The sequence below is a fragment of the Festucalex cinctus genome, chromosome 5, assembly GCF_051991245.1.
Source record: "Festucalex cinctus isolate MCC-2025b chromosome 5, RoL_Fcin_1.0, whole genome shotgun sequence".
Taxonomy (NCBI): domain Eukaryota; kingdom Metazoa; phylum Chordata; class Actinopteri; order Syngnathiformes; family Syngnathidae; genus Festucalex; species Festucalex cinctus.
In genome coordinates this window covers 7,595,369-7,612,978 of record NC_135415.1, presented here as the reverse complement: position 1 = coordinate 7,612,978, position 17,610 = coordinate 7,595,369, and the positions used below count along the sequence as shown (strand labels likewise).

The following is a 17,610-nucleotide window of genomic DNA, read 5'->3' as shown; positions in this document are numbered from 1 at the left end:
GTTCTCGTCTCCGAAAATGGAAAGCATCATTCGCATGAACGTGGCCGGGCTGTTCGATAGACCTTGCGGCATCCGGTTGTATTCATGCAGGCCAAAGGGAGACGAAAAAGCAGTGAACTTCTTGTGTTCCTCAAAAAGGGGCACATTATAGAATCCTGAGGTGAGGTCCATGGTGGAGAAGAAGACGTTTCCACCAAGTGCAGCAAGAGCATCAGACTGATGGGGCAGTGGGTGTGCATCTCGCAGTGTCCTTGCATTGAGCCACCTGAAATCAGTGCAGATGCGCAAATCCCCGTTCTTCTTCCACACGAGTACCAAGGGAGAAGCGTACTCACTGGTGGATTTCCGAATTATGCCCTTTTCCTCCATTTCATTAAGAGCCATCCTTAGCTTCTCATATTGACTTGGCGGCACTCTCCGATAAGGCAGGCGGAATGGCCTCTCATCCACCAGATGTATCTTGTGCACAAAGTCAGATGCCTCTCCACAGTCCATCCGATTCCGTGAGAAGATAGACTCGTGTCTCTCAATTAATTGGCAAAGTTTGTCCCTCCATACGTCAGACACAGCACAGGCATCCAAGTCCAAATCATGCAGTCCAAGCTTGTCCAGTGCCATTCTAATTTCATCATTGGACCTCGGCTTTGCAGCATCAGTGACAGATTGTGAGAGGACTTGGATGCTGTCAGGCTGAGACAGGTCCTCGGCAGCTACACAGGGAAACACGTCTGCCAGCTTGGTGTTCCTCTTCAGCACGACTTGTTCACTAGTGGGGTTGATGACTTTCACAGGCAACCATCGATCGCCCCACATCGGTGCAATAACTCTGCCAACCAGAACTTTTCTTGGTCTGCACCTTGCCTGAGTTGGTTCAATTATGACTGTGCTACCAACTGACATGGGTGAAGAGGCAGGAAGCTTAGCCCAGACAAGATGCTCACTTTCCGGTTGTAACATCACACATTGTCGCAACTTCAGCGTGCCGACTCTGTCAGGCACAGCCCCGCCTCTCCATTTCTCTGTGTTGGAAAGTAGCGAGAAAAAGAGGTGGGAGTCATCGTCAATTTCACTACTGGGCTCAGACACGAGTCGCCAGTATCCTTGAGTCTTCCTTAACAGCTGGAGAATTTTCTTGATAGCATTGCTACCCAGAATCATGTCGTCTGTCTGTCCAGGGACCACAAACATAGGCACAGCCAACTTGCAATCATACACCACCATTTCCACATCACAGGTAGCTGAAGGTGTCAACTGATGACCTCCACATCCAATAATGACAACATCATCTGCAGCGTAACGTTTCATGTCCGGGTTGGATTCCAACAATCGTGCCACAGCCGACTCACTCAATGTACATCCTGTAGAGCCGCTGTCAATCATTGCTTTCAGGGAAACATCTGCTACAGTGGCGGTGGTATAGAACAAACTGTCCGACTTCGGAATCCTGTGTGTGCCTTGAAAGATTATAGTTTTACCTGGGGGTATGTTGGAAGTAAGCGACTCCAAGACATAATCAAAATCAGCTATAGAACTACTGGGAGGGTCGCCAATTGAATCCACATCGTACTCCCCTGGATGTAGATCAACTAGTTTCCCGACTGAGGTGTTGGTGCGGACTTCGCCTGTGCAGGGCAGTTGCGTCTGGAATGATCGGACGAGTAGCACAAAAAGCACAGTCTGTTTTCACGGCAATGAGCGAGTGCAGAGTGCTCAGCACTGGCACAGACAGCACATGGCAAATTATTCAGTCCCTCAACCATAGGGAGTCTTGATTTACGTTTACTGGACACAGGGGTAACGGAAGGGGTAGCCTTCTCCATCAAAACCCTCTCCAACATAGAAATGACACGTTCGAGAGCAGCGAAGTCTGGTGCTCTGGCTGACTGACCTACTTGACTGTCAACAGGGACTGCTGCTGTCGGAAGCATCTCAACATTGTTCACGTAAACATGTTCACTGGGCTTCCTACCGACCACAGGCGCAGCAGTAGCCGCCAAATTCACCTCCGTTCGGTACTCATCCAGTATAGCCTGGACCTCAACTGCTGACCACTTGTCGATTGTTTTCGACCTGAATGTCATGGAAAGTTCTTTAGACGGGCAATTCTTAATAAACATTTGAGTCACATCAAGAGAGGAGCATTCCAAGTGTCTGCCCTGTTCACTGAGACGGCTAGTTGCAATGTCAGCAGCATGGTTGAGCCTCAACCAGTAGTCATATGCATCCTCACCAGCCTTTGGTAGCGTAGTGTAGAAGTCTGCTAGGGGAAGAGGTGAACAAGGGACAGTAGCAAAATGTTTACGAAGAAGGCCATAAATAGCATCCGGATTCTGGGTCACATCAATTGCACTGTTCCTTGCGCTCACTTTCACAACATCTTTGGCTCTACCCCTGAGGTGAATGAGTATTTCTTCTCCCTGATGCTCAGGAGCAACTTTCGCTCTCTTTATGTAATTCCTCATCAGCTCTTCCCACTCATGCACATTCACGGTATCTGTGTCATCCCCCTTGAAAGTTGGCGGGTACCTCAACTTCCTATGTGGCACTAGTAGAACTTGCGATGAGTCTAGATTCTGTGTGGATGTATCAACAAGCGTGTCATGTACCACTGAAGTGTCATGCGTGGAAACATTATGTGCTGGAGTAAGGCGTGCAACAATACTATCTGCAAGCTGCTGTCCTACATGCCTTATTATGTCACTCATTTGACCAACTACATCAGGCGACTGTAGAACGGAATCTGTCGCGGGTGCAACAGTAACCTGTGAGCTCAATGTAGGTACATCACGGTGGCACTGGGAAGGAACTCTGCCCCCACTAACCAAAGTGGCCTCAGCTCGATCCTGTCTTTCCCCCACTCCATGAACTACACTACTATCAACAGGACTGCTAAACTGTAACACAGCCGGAATCCCTCTACCTCTGCCAATACACTTATTGAAAGGTGTACTCGATGTTCTCTGAAAAGAACTCATCTTGAAATATGCTACGAAACAAAACAGCACACGGGAAGAAAAAAAAAAAATCACGGCAAAAAAATATACCAATGGCAAACAGTATACAAGATCAGGAAAAAAAACTTGCAGTGTATGAGCCAATACACTGTCCACCTAGTGCTGTAATGAAGAAGCCTTCCAGCGCTGTGGTCCCGGTCCGACGTGGAGAACCAACCTGAGATCAACGAGTCACGGCACCAATGTGACGGGCCACTACTGGATGTGGCAAATGCAGCACCACGTCGCTGTTGCTTCATGTATCACAGACACTCAGGTGGATAGTTGTAGTTTCTTTTAATGTGAGATCACTGCAACACAGTGTGACAATACAAGGCAGTGGTGAATCGCTGGGTCTCGGGCAAGCGGAATCACGCCAAGACTCCTCGTAGCTCTCATTTTACATAAAGTTACTCTATTATCAAATAAAACAACAGTTACACATTTCTATTAAAGTGATCGTATAGTGGTATTTAGTTTTAACATTTCTTCTTAATAAACAACAAAATTCACATAGAAATACAATACAACAGAAAAAGAGCACTTTCACTCTCGTTCACGGAGTGTCCCTGAACGCATCACAAGCAACGTAAAGTGCGTCACGGCAAAATACAAAATAATGGCGGCCACGCTGAGTCGTGAGCTCGAGCCATTAATACAATCAAGGAAAACAAAACAGCACCATGAAAAATAAAACAGCAAAAGGAAAAACATTTACCTGCAACACAGTGTGACAATACAAGGCAGTGGTGAATCGCTGGGTCTCGGGCAAGCGGAATCTGTACAACAAACGACCGTTGGGACGTTACATCAACCGCCAAAAGTTTGGACGACAAAACGCTACTTTTAGAATCAACAGAAAAAGCTATGTGGGTTTACAACAATCAAAGACAACTAGGTGAGCACACCACACAGTATCATAAGTACAACAAATCAAAATTAATACAGTATAATTATTAATTGATCCGGACGCCCACGAGATGCGACTCACCACGCCAAGACTCCTCGTAGCTCTGAGCAAACGCTACGGGGCCGCCCTCCAAGTCCCACTGCGTGCCATTGCGTCACTTCCGCCATAATTTAATACTGAATAGGTCGCTTGCACATGTCGTCACTTCCGCCTCGGATTTCTCGTAGTCGCCATGCTGGGTGGCCTCCATTTACGTAGCGATTCGGTCTAACACGTATCTATCACGTTTGTTTTCTGCGTTTAAAATTGTACATTGTTGCTGCATCGTTGGCTGTTCGAACAAAGCCAAGGGGGAAAATGGTCGGTCTTTTTTCCGAATTCCGAAAATAATTAGGAACCAGGGCCTGGAGACAGAGGAGTGCGGACTCCGGAGGGAAGTCGTTACTTTGGGCTCGTGTGTGCAGCGATCACTTTGTGAGCGGTAAGCTTGTTTACCTTTATTTAATGCATGAGGATTAATAACGTTTCGACCGCCCATATATGGGCAAGTTGCTTATGTTTTGGATTCATGAGCAAGCAAGTTCGGTAGTACAAGCTGGCTAGCGGACGTTAGCCGAAAGCTAACATCGAACATTTTCACCCAAGTAGTGCCAGTGCAAAGTGTTTACTGCTGAAATTGGATTGATTAGTCTTGGGCTTTTAATGCCGATAACATGTTTTTTGGTGGCAAAATGTAAACTTGGGAAAAAAAGAGACAGAAGGGGCTGATGCAAGAAAACAGACCCCCGGGGGTGATGCAAGAAAACAGACCCGCGGTAGCCTACACATCATGCTAAAGAACTTATTCACGGCCACCCTACTGCGGTAAAATAACCAGTCTTTCCATCTTTTATTTGTTCATATATTTGTTTATTTTAACAGGTCGCCCTGCGCCCGTTTTTCTGTCCAATCATCCCGACTGGGCTCCAACATTAAAGTTGGGTCCCAAGTTACAACATCTATGTCTCAGCCCAGTCGGTGCCAAGATATGAACGTGCACAGGAGAGACAAGCAAAGAAAAGACGACTCGAAGTGGCAGAGATTGTTGCAGTTATGCAGCCAGATGGCTCCAGTAACCTGTACCCTCAAGTACTGCTGACATCATTGACTCTGGTATGCCACTCAGAATTCATTACATGATATATTGTATGCATGAGTGAATGTATGTGTTTGTTTGTGTGTGTACACGCACCTTATATTTTAGAGACATTTGGAAGTGTTTAGAAATAAGTATTTGCCTGTAGCAATGTTCATACATTAAAAAATGCAACAAAATGTGTACATTTCTTTTACACTGACAAAAAAACTATACTACTTTACTATATTAAACCTATTACTGGTACCGTATTTTTTTGTGATTTTTTCTTTATTTTTTTCTTTAGGGATCTCATGCCACACCAACTTGATTGCCAATGACATGATGGAAACGAAGGCGAGCATCAAAGCATTGGAGGAGGACAACATGCGACTGTTTGTTTGGCGCTAATAAAGGCAGCGTTTATACAAATTCTATTGTTGGGTTTGTTTACAAAGCTATACATAATACAAATGACAGGATTTGACTCAATGTGCAATATGGTCCCTCTTAAAGTAATGGCATAAATCTCTATTATTTCTAAAAGCACAAAAAATGAAGTGAATAATGATTAGATGTAGTAATTTCAGGGTTAAAAATTGAACTGTTAATTAATGTAGTTTATTTTAGCACAGGTGCCTACCATCCTGAGATGACGGTATGATGTAATGTTGATGGGGTACGCAATGACTTTCATTATGCTATGTACAGAGGAAAAAGTTGCTCTCTTTTAAATTTGTTTAATGTAAGACAAGTACCAGTACTGTTACAGTTTTCCCAATAATCCTTGTTTCACACTTGTCACAAAACCACTGTCCTTTTGGCAGTCTAGATTGGCACACTTCAAGTGATATCATTTGATTTTACAATCTGCTGCAGCACAAAAAACTACTTTATTCCGCATCTTTGAAGTACATGAGCAAGTGGTAGGTGACAGCGGCTGAGCAGGAACACTGGAAGTCCACTGCTGATCTAGTAAATGCTCTCCCGAGCAGTTCAGGTAAGGAGGGGATTTTGGGGAAAAAAAACTCTGGCTTTTCCAACTGGCCAAAACGAGCGATCTGGGTGGACTCGCTCAATCACACTTTGTCCACACCACAAAGTCGCAGAAGTCCCGTCCAGTTAAACTCATCTGTGCCTGAATCTGAAAATATTACAAACATTGTAATGAAAATATGAAACATAGAATTAAATAAGAAACTACAAAAAGTAAAGCCATACATACCTGGTAATACTATTGGTGTTGTCGTGACAAGTGATGGGAATTGTTGCCATCCGGCACCAGACAGAAATTGGGTGTTGTGACAGCCTCCTTAACCGTGAGATCATAAGAAAAGCTGTCAGTATGCTCAGTAGTTACCATGAACACGTTTTATTGTACTGGAAACTGAAACTAAAAATACGTCCTCTGAGAGTGGTTAACCTTAACCATTTAGAATAAGTTGATTAAGTAACATGTAACTAGTGAAAGGGTAGCATTAAATTTAATTAAGCCACGGGGAGGCTGTGCATAGTTACTTTTTATTCTTATACGCTCTGCCATATTTGCCTGTTATAAAATTGTTAGAAAAACCACATCAGGTAAACCTAGCTGTGCATGTAAACACAATGATAACAGGAAGCCTGAGAACAAATCAACATTTTTGTGTGCAGAATTACCAACACCATGTGGTTTACTTACGTGCAACAATTTCTTCTGATGCGATGTTAAAGTTTACACTCTGTATCCACCCGCTTACAAAATAATTGTAAGCCTCCGGGGATTTGTTGGCGTGTTATGGAGCATGTTGTCAACACGAGGTAGGGAAAGATGTCCAGAGATGTCACATTTGGCCAGCAAGCTTTCTCCGTCAAAAAAAAAAAAATCACCCTTGGTCAGGACGTAATTAGGATCAATCCCGCCACACAGAGACACCTTCTGCCTGTATCGTTGTTTTTGATCTTCCGGTAAATCGTGAAAATACTGCGAAAATTACATCAGGTTGATAAGCTTACCGTGTAACTCGCGAGTGTACCTTGTGAACCGGCGGACACCCAATATGGCGCCCGAAGGAAAAACTCCCATGATGCATTACGATGTGCAAGCGACCTATATATCACTCCGTTACATATATATATATATATAAAACATTTTATTGATATACACACTTTAAGCCACAAGAGGGCGCTCAGGTTTAGTTGAAGACTGAAGCACAAGCACCGCCTCATATGACGCTTTTACTCCACCTCTTGACTCTGCCCTTCCAGCTGTAATAATGTTTTGAAACTGAGCCTTGCAACCCTGCTGGAACATGTGAATCACGGTTTTCAGCACTATTTACAATATACAGAATGTGAACTAATAAGATTGCATAATTTCATTATGAAGTCACTCGTTAATTTGTGACTTTCAGTGTATTTGCAGGCAGCAGACACAGCTCTTACCCAAATGGTTCCATGATAGAAGATAAGTTGTGTTAGTCCTGTAAAGCACTCATGGTGCTTCCTGTCTCTTCGATCGGCTCTTGGTAGATGTCCAGGATTCCTCTCAGAGTTCCGGTAATGATATTTGATCCTCTAAACAGACCATCCCATTAATGTTTGCATTTTGATTTGCTTGTGCCCTTACGAACTTTACACGCACACACCCTTGCACCACGTTTTCTTCTAATGTACTTATTTTGTGTCTCTGTACACATACTGTACATGGAAACTACGCCCACTTGCATGCAATCAGCACCCTGATCAGATGCCACACAGGAACCACACCAGCAGCATCAGGATGGCCATGTGAGTATGAGTGAGAACACAACTCTCCATTGTGTGCAAGCACTGCCGGTCAACAATGAACACGGGTCATATCAGTCCGTAAAAAAAGAATTAATTCACTGTTTTTCCAAATAATGTGCACTATTATGTGTTCATTTGCACTACGGTTTAGTGATTTTTTTTTTGAAGAAAATCTTATTATCACTCTTGATGGAGAAATGTTGATATCATCAATGCAAGGACAAATTTGAAATCCGATTGGTTTAAGAAATGGTCCCATATCCAGTAAATGAATGAAGTTGCATCAGTCAACACTGATTTTGAAGGCAGATTAGAGTAACATGACAACACGTAAAAATCTGATTGGACAAAAAAGAAAAGAAAAAAAATGAACATACACATACTTAAAAAACAATGTTGCCAAGTGATATCCATACAGTTGACTTGACAATATATCATCGGAACTATTGGTCAATCTTTGAAATTACACAACATTCTAATCAATCACGGCAGTGTTGCAACTGCTTTCAACGTAAGGGAGTCGTTTCTTGTTTGTGTGTAGTCATCCAGTCTGCATTGCTCATTCTGTTCAGGGTTGCTTGGAGCTAGAGCCTATCCCACAATTTTGGGTAAAAGGCAGAATACATCCTGGATTGGTCGCCAGTCAATCAAAGAGTAAATAGAGAGACAGACCACCATTTACGCATGCTGAGTGGGAATTGGAACCACAGCCTAAACACAAGTTACATCAATGAATCTTTCATATACGTTATCTGTCAAAGTTATTTTGTTTCCACCTGTAATATTTTAAATGTGACAGCCAAATCAATTTTTATTTGAGTTATTTTACATCAAAAGCAGTATTAAAGCTCTGTGATGTGAGTTTATTTCACAGTTTAAGTATATAGTGTACACAGTGTACATGCATAACATGTAGACACAATCCTCATTACAATAGGTTAATTTTGTTGCAAATTATATAATACATCAAAATGATCTGCTTATTAGTTCTTTAAAAGTAACCCACAATTCCAGCTTTTCATATCTAATATAATAATTATTGGCATCAATCTATTTCATCATTGTAACATTTTCTTTCCTCCCCCTCCTCTCGCTTTCTTTATTCAGGAATGTGGGTGCATCATGTGTTACTTTCTTTCCAGAAACACCTTTCAAAGGAGACACAGAGATTCATATAGAGTATCATTTTCATTTTTGTGGGTTCATGAGTTAAATTTAAGTGATGATGAGTAGTATGGATAACTGACCTGCGGTGTTGTTCCCTCTCAGATCTGCTTGATATGAGCGTTCATCCAGAAACCGTGGAACGCTTCCCGGTAATTCCAGGTCGTGATTCGTCACTGGGACCAGTCCAGGCTTTGGGGACACTGTAGGATTTTCTAGGCAGGTAGATGGCTTGTTTCCCTCCCAGGCACCTTAGAAAATAGGATGCAAATTTAAATGTTAATTCGGATGAGCAGAATCTACAGACGGACCAAGTCAAGTCATCTTTATTTATATAGTGCTTTCAAACAGCCTAAGCTGTCACAAAGCGTTTTACAGAAACACAACAAAACAAACATAACATAAAAGATTAACAGCAATACAAGTAAGGGTGATTTGAATGGAGGTTCAGTATTTCACTGAATTATAAAGTCAAATAGAGGTGGAGTTGACGATTTAGTTTCCTAAAATGCCAATTTCTTTTTAAATCTAGAAATACATACAAATTAATTACTATCATAAAACAATATATTATGTTTGTGCTGACATGCACGTCTCTGGTAATTTTGTACTCACATTTCTTGCCTGCAGGGGCCACAGAGTGATGTCGTCCTACTTTCTTTCCCAGAAAGGTCACTGTGAGCGACCCAGTGTCAGCTCCAGAAGAGTTTACATACATTTTGAAAACAAACGTGTGTTGCTGTCAAAACATGTGACAGTAACTCAAGCGAATTGGTCTGTACAAAATATACAGCACGGTACATAAAATTATTTTTGTACAAAGTAGATTATACAGCTTGAGAAAGATACAACAGCTAAGATCCAAATAAATTGACAATTATTATTGTTAACATAAACTCTAGAGAGTCAAAGTATATCAGCATATATTTACATCTTCCTAATTTCTGCTGTCCGTCATGTCTCAACAGACAGATGAGCCAAAAAAAACCCCTCTAATACGACTATAATACTGTCTATAGTCACTGCCTTTACATTTATCAATAAATCCCATTAATCCACTTATAAATCAATCAGAAGAGTCATGTAGTTTCAAAATAAAATGATTACCTCCTCTCCAAGAAATTCCTTTGTGTGCTTCAGTTTGGGAACTTGTGTAGTGACCATGAGAACAAGCAAGATTTGATCCGGTTCTCTGAGCGGGGAACCAAACTCTCCACTGTCTTTAAATATTAAACCCCGACAGATGGAGTTTCATCCTGTTGTAGCCTAAACCACACAAAGGACGCCCCAAATAGTCCTCAGGTTACCCGGTGCCACCTCACTATTAGGCATTGTTGTCATATATGATACTCATAATTATACATAATTTCTTTTAAAATTTAAATTAAGTTAATGATGCATGTCAGTGATTAGTGAAGTTTTTCCACATGTCTACACATAAAAACGGATATTTGATTGTACTTCAATAAAAAAACAGCTTTTTTTCCCCCCACGATCCATTTAAGCTCTGATGAACCTTCACCACGAGTGGGTAAATTACCCAATGTTTTGTGTTTCATGACCTATAAAGGTGTGTGATATTGTCAGTCAAAATGATGACTCTGGAAGGACACAGTCAACAGTATGTGTTCATCACAGTCATCAGTGATGAGTTAATCTTGTCTGTTGGGACATCATGCCTCTAGGGAGCATCGACTCTTGGATGTGTTGCGATGACATGACAACATGCCGCACCTGGAGTAAATTCATTACAACATGCTACCGTTTGTTGGTCTTTGTGCTGATATTGCCTCATACACTGTAAGCTAGCATAAAGCTCAGATGCATCAAATCATCTGATGACATATGTGTTGCTAAACACAGCTAGTATTTCTATAGGAAAACTTTCTGAAATTTTACACAACTTACACAATTGTTTATAAATAACGATTGAGGAAAAGACGTTACTAGCCAGACTAGTGCACTGAATTGTGAGGATAAAGAGCATAATTAGAGCTATGTATAAAAGTACTACATGTAGCCTACTATATGGACCTTAAGGTGGATATCAAATATATTGAACAATGCTCAAATGACTTTCCATTCTATACCACTAAAAAACTACTACAGTGCTATCACCACTGGTGCATATTTAATTAGTATTGTACATCCAAATTACATTTATCTCAAATATATTTTTAAAGGAAAATAAAAGCACAAAAAAAGTTTTTTTTTTTTTCAGGGAAAAAAATATAAGCACATCTGCTTTTTTTTTTATTATTTATTTATCTATCTATCTATCTATCTATCTATCTTTTATTAGAATTGCACCTGAATACAAAGAGTACATTGAAAAACACTATTTGGAGGAGCTAACCTGGTCACCATTTTTATTTTTTATTTTTTTTTAAGTTGGTAGCGCTTGTTTTTATCCCACCAAATGACGTGTGTCGTTTGTCGTTTTTTTTTTTTTTCTCCACGTTCGCTGGAGCTCAAGGCGGTGTTCACGTCCAAGTAAGGAGGGGACTCTGGGCCGGGCTCGGTTCTAGGTGGAGTTTGTCACGAGTATAAATGAACTCCCTTTGCCTGTCTACCGCCCCTGCAAAGCTCACTCCCACGTAAACGTCTCTACAACCGCACGGTAAGTCACGTTGCTTAAATAAACAATTGCAAGAATGTTGTCTAGCTTCTCTCGGTGACTTTTAAATGCATGGACGCTTTCTGCTTGCTGTACCGGATCCAAGTTCGCTTTCCGTCGCTTTTGTATAATTAATGTGGGTGTGGCCGGAATGACGTGCAGTTTTACACCGCTACGCATATAAAATAGAAAGTGGCTGTGATTACGGAGACAAATGTACATGAATAATGCACGACACGTCTGATATTCTGATACATATACAGTCCAAGGCATACATCCGTGTTAGCGGTAAACGTGGGTGTGGCAAGGCAGCCTCCACATGATTGCCATCATGGAAAACCACATCAACCAGCTGTAAATGATCATCGCTTTTACTGCCATATGTGGGAAGGAAGTTTTAGAAAGTCTTATTCCATGTTACCGCTCACTATACACCCCCAATTTTACAATGACCCTACAGACTGTTGCACCCTTTTTGTTCCCCAAGTATTGACTCTCTTCTGTGTCTTCATTTGACAGCGTCCTGCAGCCAGCTCCACCATGTCTTTCATCAAAGAGTTCATGATGCAGACAGTCTATCTGGGCATGCCCGATGAGTCAGTAAGTCACTGTGGTTCTGTTCCAGTTGCTAAGGCCAACCACCATGTTTGTTCCCTTTTTTCTCTTCCTGTGGTATGCTCGGGTGGAAAGTTTTCCTGGCAGAGTTCAGCGAAAAGGAAAGAGGAGGGAACATTAAAAGATAGCGGCGAGAAGAACGAATGAGTGTCAAGTTTAAAAGTTTAGCTAAAGAAGAGAGGGGTGTGGCTGAGAAATCAGACAGTATGCACAACTACGTATTTCATAAGACAAAAGGAGATTGGTGGATGAAGATTTTCACTCCTCAAAACTCAGAAAAGGGAGCATTTCTATGTCTTGTGAGTGTGTGTGACTCAACAGAACAGGAATTTGAGCCCCTCCCTAACTAAACTTTTCAAACAGTAAAATACTGCTCACCATTCCCCTGCTTGAAGGGTTGCACAAGGTTATCCGGCATAATCGTGTTGCATTATGCTCTTGTTCAGTACAAGGGTGTTCACTAGCTAACTAGTTCACTATGTTAGAAGCAATATTTGTGCCCTTATTAGCATGAAATTTCAGGGCTAGGGATCCATGCTTAGAGTGAGCATTAACATGTCAGTATATTTTTCATTATTATTGACTCAATTAGTTAACTTTTATTGTAAAGATGAGGTGTAGAAGCAGAAAAGGTAAAAAGAATGCACCCTCATGCAGACCAATGGATGATGGTCAATATTTACCAAATGCTACCACTAAATTACATACATTAATCTGTGTTGTATCTCAGGTCTTAAAGAACGAGGGAACAGTGAAGGCGGCACCAAACTTCAGCGCCAGTGGCGATGTAGCCGTCTTGGACCAGGCCATTAAGGCAAAAGGTGATTTGAAAATACACAACGGCTCTGAGGAAGGCTTCTATCAACTTCTCCAGTCATAGAATTGTGACATCTTGGACAAAAATTGTTTGTTATATTTATTTGGTTTGTTTGATTTTTGTTGTTGTCTCTAGAACTTAGCACCTCCTACTGGTAGGCATTCACAAGTACATTTTTCTGCCTGGGCCAGCATTGATCAATTGCTGCCATTTTTCTTGTTCACAGCGACAGAAAAGCTGGAGATAAATCAATTAGTTTAGCTATCAGTAACCACTCAACTGCATTGTAGCATAGATTTTGTCTATTTCACATTATATAATTTGTGCAGGTGTGGATGAGAACACCATCATTGAAATACTGGTGAAGAGGAGCAATGAGCAGAGGCAGCATATTAAAGAAGCTTACCAACACGCCAGCGGGAAGGTAAGAAAGGGTGGTCACAACTTGGGTGGGCAGAGTAGCCAAAAATTTTACCCTAGCAAAGATGCTGTTACTTTAGAATAATATGACTCAAGTAAAAGTAAAAAGTAGCCCTTGAAATAATTACTGTGTTCAGTCACAAAATCTAATCAAATACTAACTGGTAACTACTACTTACTAATTTATTACAGGGATACTTCACTTATTTAGCACATTATAGCAATAAAAAGTTAATAATTTGTCTAATTAATTTGATACTGTCATTATTTTTCACGTACAATTAGCACCTTTTTAAAAACACATTTTTCAACTTGCTGTCACATCACATCAGTGACATCACAAGGGCTCAGGTAACCAATCACAGCTCACCTGTTTTCTAGGTTTGGTCATGTGACATTCACAAGCTGAGCTGTGATTGGTTACTTGAGCCCTTGGGATGTCATTTTCAGTCGACAAGTTGGAAAATGTGTTTTTAAAGGTACTAATTGTACATGAAAAATAAAGACTCAAATGTATTATCGGCAAAATATTAATGTTTGACTGCCAAAAATGGCTAAATAAGTAAAGTATCCTTTTAATTTCAATGAGATCATGAACATCTAAAAAAAATCAAACTATTTGCAAATTCAAATATTAAACTAAAACAACTATTAAATCTTCATAAAAAAAAAAAGTCAGTTGTGTGGACATTTTTAAGAAATTTATAGATGACAACGCATTACATGCAATAGTTCTTTTCTATAGTGTGTAAGGTAAACATAAATTGTAAGGTTAGGGGCCTTGCTCCTCTTCTGACTGGTAGTTGCACACCATTGTTTCCTCAATTGCCTTTGCAATGCTTCACGTAACGAGTCACTTTGAAATCTTTGCTTCTCTGCGTGACTGTTGGAGATCGTGTGTGGTCATGTGGCTGCTTGCTTCAATTTGATTGGTGAAATAGTCAAACCGAATGTTAGTTATGTTAAATTAGTGGTTTCATTGAACTGGTGAAACAGTCATGTGCCAGTACCTGAGGCAGAAGTTTCCCTGATAAACTGGGTAAAGAAATATTATGCAAGCAGTCATAAGAATAAAAGTAGCAAGCAGAATGAACCTCAGTGTAATGATGAAAAAAGGGGGGCGGGGTGTTGACTTCCCCTTATTAAGTAAAACTGCTCTGACATGTGCATTTTATCCAAAAAGCTACTTCAATAACTGTCGCTTGTTACTAACACCCTTTACTCGTGTAAAGTACTCACAACATGACCATTCTCTGTATTTTCTGTTTGTATTGTTCCCTTGCAGCCTCTGGAGGCAGCACTGAAGAAGGCGTTGAAGGGAGATTTGGAGGATGTGGTCATGGCTCTGTTGAAAACACCGGCCCAATATGATGCCCAGCAGCTGAAACTGGCCATGAAGGTACATGTGCACTCAATGTCCCTCACCCTTCCTCTCGTGCTCATTAGACAAGGGGAACTGCTGCTGTTGCACTTTGGAGGTAAACGCTGATTTAGGTCTGTAGCTCGCAGTCATTTGTTATAGTACTCCGCCCACTTCCATGTATTCATGTTGGGTTATCCCATTGGGATAATAAAAAGTGTTGTTGAAAGGCTGCTCATGAATTAACCCTTTTTATGTTTGATTCCCTGTCTCAGAATTTGGGAACAGATGAGGACACGCTGATCGAGATTTTGGCCTCTCGAACCAACTCTGAGATTTTGGATATAAAGAAGGCCTACAAGGAAGGTGTGTGCAGCCAAAGTCAAAGTCGCAATCTTTAAAGTTCTGCGCGAAAGTATAAGACCACCACTTATCTGCTCCAACTTATAAAGTTCGAAGGACAGACAAATTTAGTGCTCCACATTTTCTCATTTTTTTGTTCTTGCTCTTGTGACATTTTAGCTGTCTGGTCATTATTGCATTGTTAAAACTTACAGACCCAAGAAACATAAGAAATGCACTAAATAAGACATGTTTGTTATGACTGTTAAGATTACAAAAAGGATCTGGAGGAAGACGTCCGATCTGACACCAGTGGTGACTTCAGAACTGCACTCATTTCTCTCTGCAAGGTACATCTTGTGCACTCGCTCTTTATTTTCTTACAGGATGTTTGAGGCGGATTTTGTTCACCCTTTCTTTCACAGCTGCAGAACAATCTTAGGTTAAGGAAACATACCACTCCCCAATTGTAGCTGCCACAACGACAGGGATTCTTAAAATTAATCCCTCACATGCAGATAAAATATTGACATAGCGTTTCCATTCACAATGATTCATTTAAAGTTTTGTTGTTGTATTTATTGATAGATTATATAAATGCATGACAATTATGTGCTGCCATTTTACAGTTATTACCTACTGTCACTCTTTTCTATATACAGGTGCAGGTATTACTGTTTTTAATATATTATTACAGGTAAATATAAAAACAAAATGTATATAAAGGATGTTCAACCTGTCAACACAGTGATTTGAAAACAGAAGTACATTATGAATCAGTAAAGTCTCATTGCTGAAACAAAATGAGCTGTTAAAGTTCCCCAAAGCTCGGCACAGAATCATAGAGTAATATTGTACTAACACGACAGCATCTGGGCAGGGACATAATCCTACTGCAGACATTTTTCCATCCAAAAGCCATCTTGAATAAAGTGGCTTCCCACAGGTGTCAACAATTCAAGTTCCCATAATGCAATTATATTTCATTTAAAACCATGACATCAGCATCGCCATCCACTACTACTGATAGCCAAACCAGGAGAATCATTATAATCCAGAATTTTTTTTTTTAGATTAAACCTATTTACAGTATAAAGTGTATCTCATCCTTGTTATTGCATTGTGACAAACACTTTGCGCTGAATGCTGACCTCTGTCACGTTTCTCTCACAGGCCAATCGCACGGAGGGAGTGTGTGAACAGCTGATTGACAGCGATGCCAGGTCTCTGTATGAGGCTGGAGAAGGGAGGAGAGGCAAAGACTGCTCCGTTTTCATTGAAATCCTTACTGTCAGGAGTGCCCCTCATCTCCGTGAAGGTCAGCTATAGCTCGCTTGCCTTCCTCGCTAGTGTCTGTTTTCTAAGAGCAGGTCTTATGAGTCCTCTGTCTTAATTTTCAGTGTTTCAGAGGTACTCCAAGTACAGCAAAGTGGATGTGGCCAAAGCAATTGACCTGGAGATGAAGGGTGATATTGAGAATTGTCTCACCGCAGTAGGTAAAGGCACAATATGTTTCAATATCATGACCTCTAATATATATTAGTCATACATGTAAAGTATATTTGGTTAATTTTAATCATTCTAGTCAAGTGTGCTGGGAGCAGGCCTGCTTTCTTTGCCGAGAAGCTCTACTTGGCCATGAAGGTGTTGTATGCACACAATGTGACATCATATTGGATTTTGCAACATCTTCTCAGGACCTTACTTTTCTCTTTCAGGGATCCGGAACCCGCAAAAACATCCTTACCCGCATCATGGTGAGCCGCGCTGAAAAGGATTTGAAGCTCATCAAGGCTGAGTACAAGAAGAAATATGGCAAAACACTCTACCAGGACATTCTGGTGAGAAAACAGCCATCTACACATAAGTACTATATTAGTTTCAAAAATTAAAAATGGATTTCTTCTTCCAGGATGATACAAAAGGAGACTATGAGAAGATTCTGCTAGCTCTCTGCGGGAGTGAGAACTGATTGCTCATCTACTGACTGAGCGCTCAAACAGCTGCCAAGTCCATTTCACTGAAGGCTCACCTCCATGTCCAGCTGTGTAAAATAACCTGGTGTCATGACTTAAACTAATAACAGCAATGAGAAATGACTTATTCCAAATGAGCATTGCATCACAGATACATTATGATGCCTTTTAGAAATTGATTCTTCACCCAACACTCTTATCTTACCAAGGATTTGAGTTAGCCAAGAAATGTTGTCTGGACAGGTAGCAACATAATAGGTGCTTGAAAGAAAACAGTCAGTTATTGCAACACTGCAACTGAAATACCCTCCCATCTGACCATTATACTGTATACCTGTGCAACCGAAGGAGCTTCTGCTAATAAAAGTGTTTTTTCTATGTAGTCTTTATTTCTTTTAATGTGAAAACATTAACTTCTGGAGGAGATACTATCCATTTTCAGACATAAATCAATACAATATATAGAAACCAATGCAAGAAAGAGACACAAAAGGGCTGATGAGAGATGACAAA

General features: G+C 40.9%; 1 protein-coding gene and 1 long non-coding RNA gene across 2 annotated transcripts; one reads left to right on the top strand and one right to left on the bottom strand.

Annotated features, from left to right (window-relative positions):
• Nucleotides 1-4,088: 4,088 nt before the first annotated feature.
• On the bottom strand, nucleotides 4,089-7,055 carry LOC144018771 (uncharacterized). The gene is made up of 3 exons (XR_013283511.1): nucleotides 6,699-7,055; nucleotides 6,243-6,329; nucleotides 4,089-6,161 (listed from the first exon to the last, which is right to left on the bottom strand). It is a non-coding gene; the product is annotated as an uncharacterized LOC144018771 (long non-coding RNA).
• A 4,352-nt stretch (nucleotides 7,056-11,407) lies between these two features.
• Nucleotides 11,408-17,475, top strand: anxa1a (annexin A1a). The gene is made up of 12 exons (XM_077521563.1): nucleotides 11,408-11,570; nucleotides 12,087-12,167; nucleotides 12,913-13,003; nucleotides 13,329-13,423; nucleotides 14,705-14,818; nucleotides 15,055-15,145; nucleotides 15,392-15,471; nucleotides 16,295-16,439; nucleotides 16,522-16,617; nucleotides 16,707-16,765; nucleotides 16,840-16,962; nucleotides 17,034-17,475. Exons 2-12 carry the CDS (start codon nucleotides 12,108-12,110, stop codon nucleotides 17,091-17,093), a joined length of 1,014 nt encoding a protein of 337 aa, XP_077377689.1. The 5' UTR covers nucleotides 11,408-11,570; nucleotides 12,087-12,107; the 3' UTR covers nucleotides 17,094-17,475.
• The last annotated feature ends 135 nt before the right edge of the window (nucleotides 17,476-17,610 follow it).

Excerpts from the sequence above, each read along its gene's own strand:
- anxa1a (XM_077521563.1), top strand. The coding sequence starts at position 12,108 with ATGTCTTTCATCAAAGAGTTCATGATGCAGACAGTCTATCTGGGCATG. Across the intron at positions 14,819-15,054 it reads AGCTGAAACTGGCCATGAAG|AATTTGGGAACAGATGAGGA; the intron begins GTACATGTGCAC and ends TCCCTGTCTCAG. Across the intron at positions 16,618-16,706 it reads GAATTGTCTCACCGCAGTAG|TCAAGTGTGCTGGGAGCAGG; the intron begins GTAAAGGCACAA and ends TAATCATTCTAG.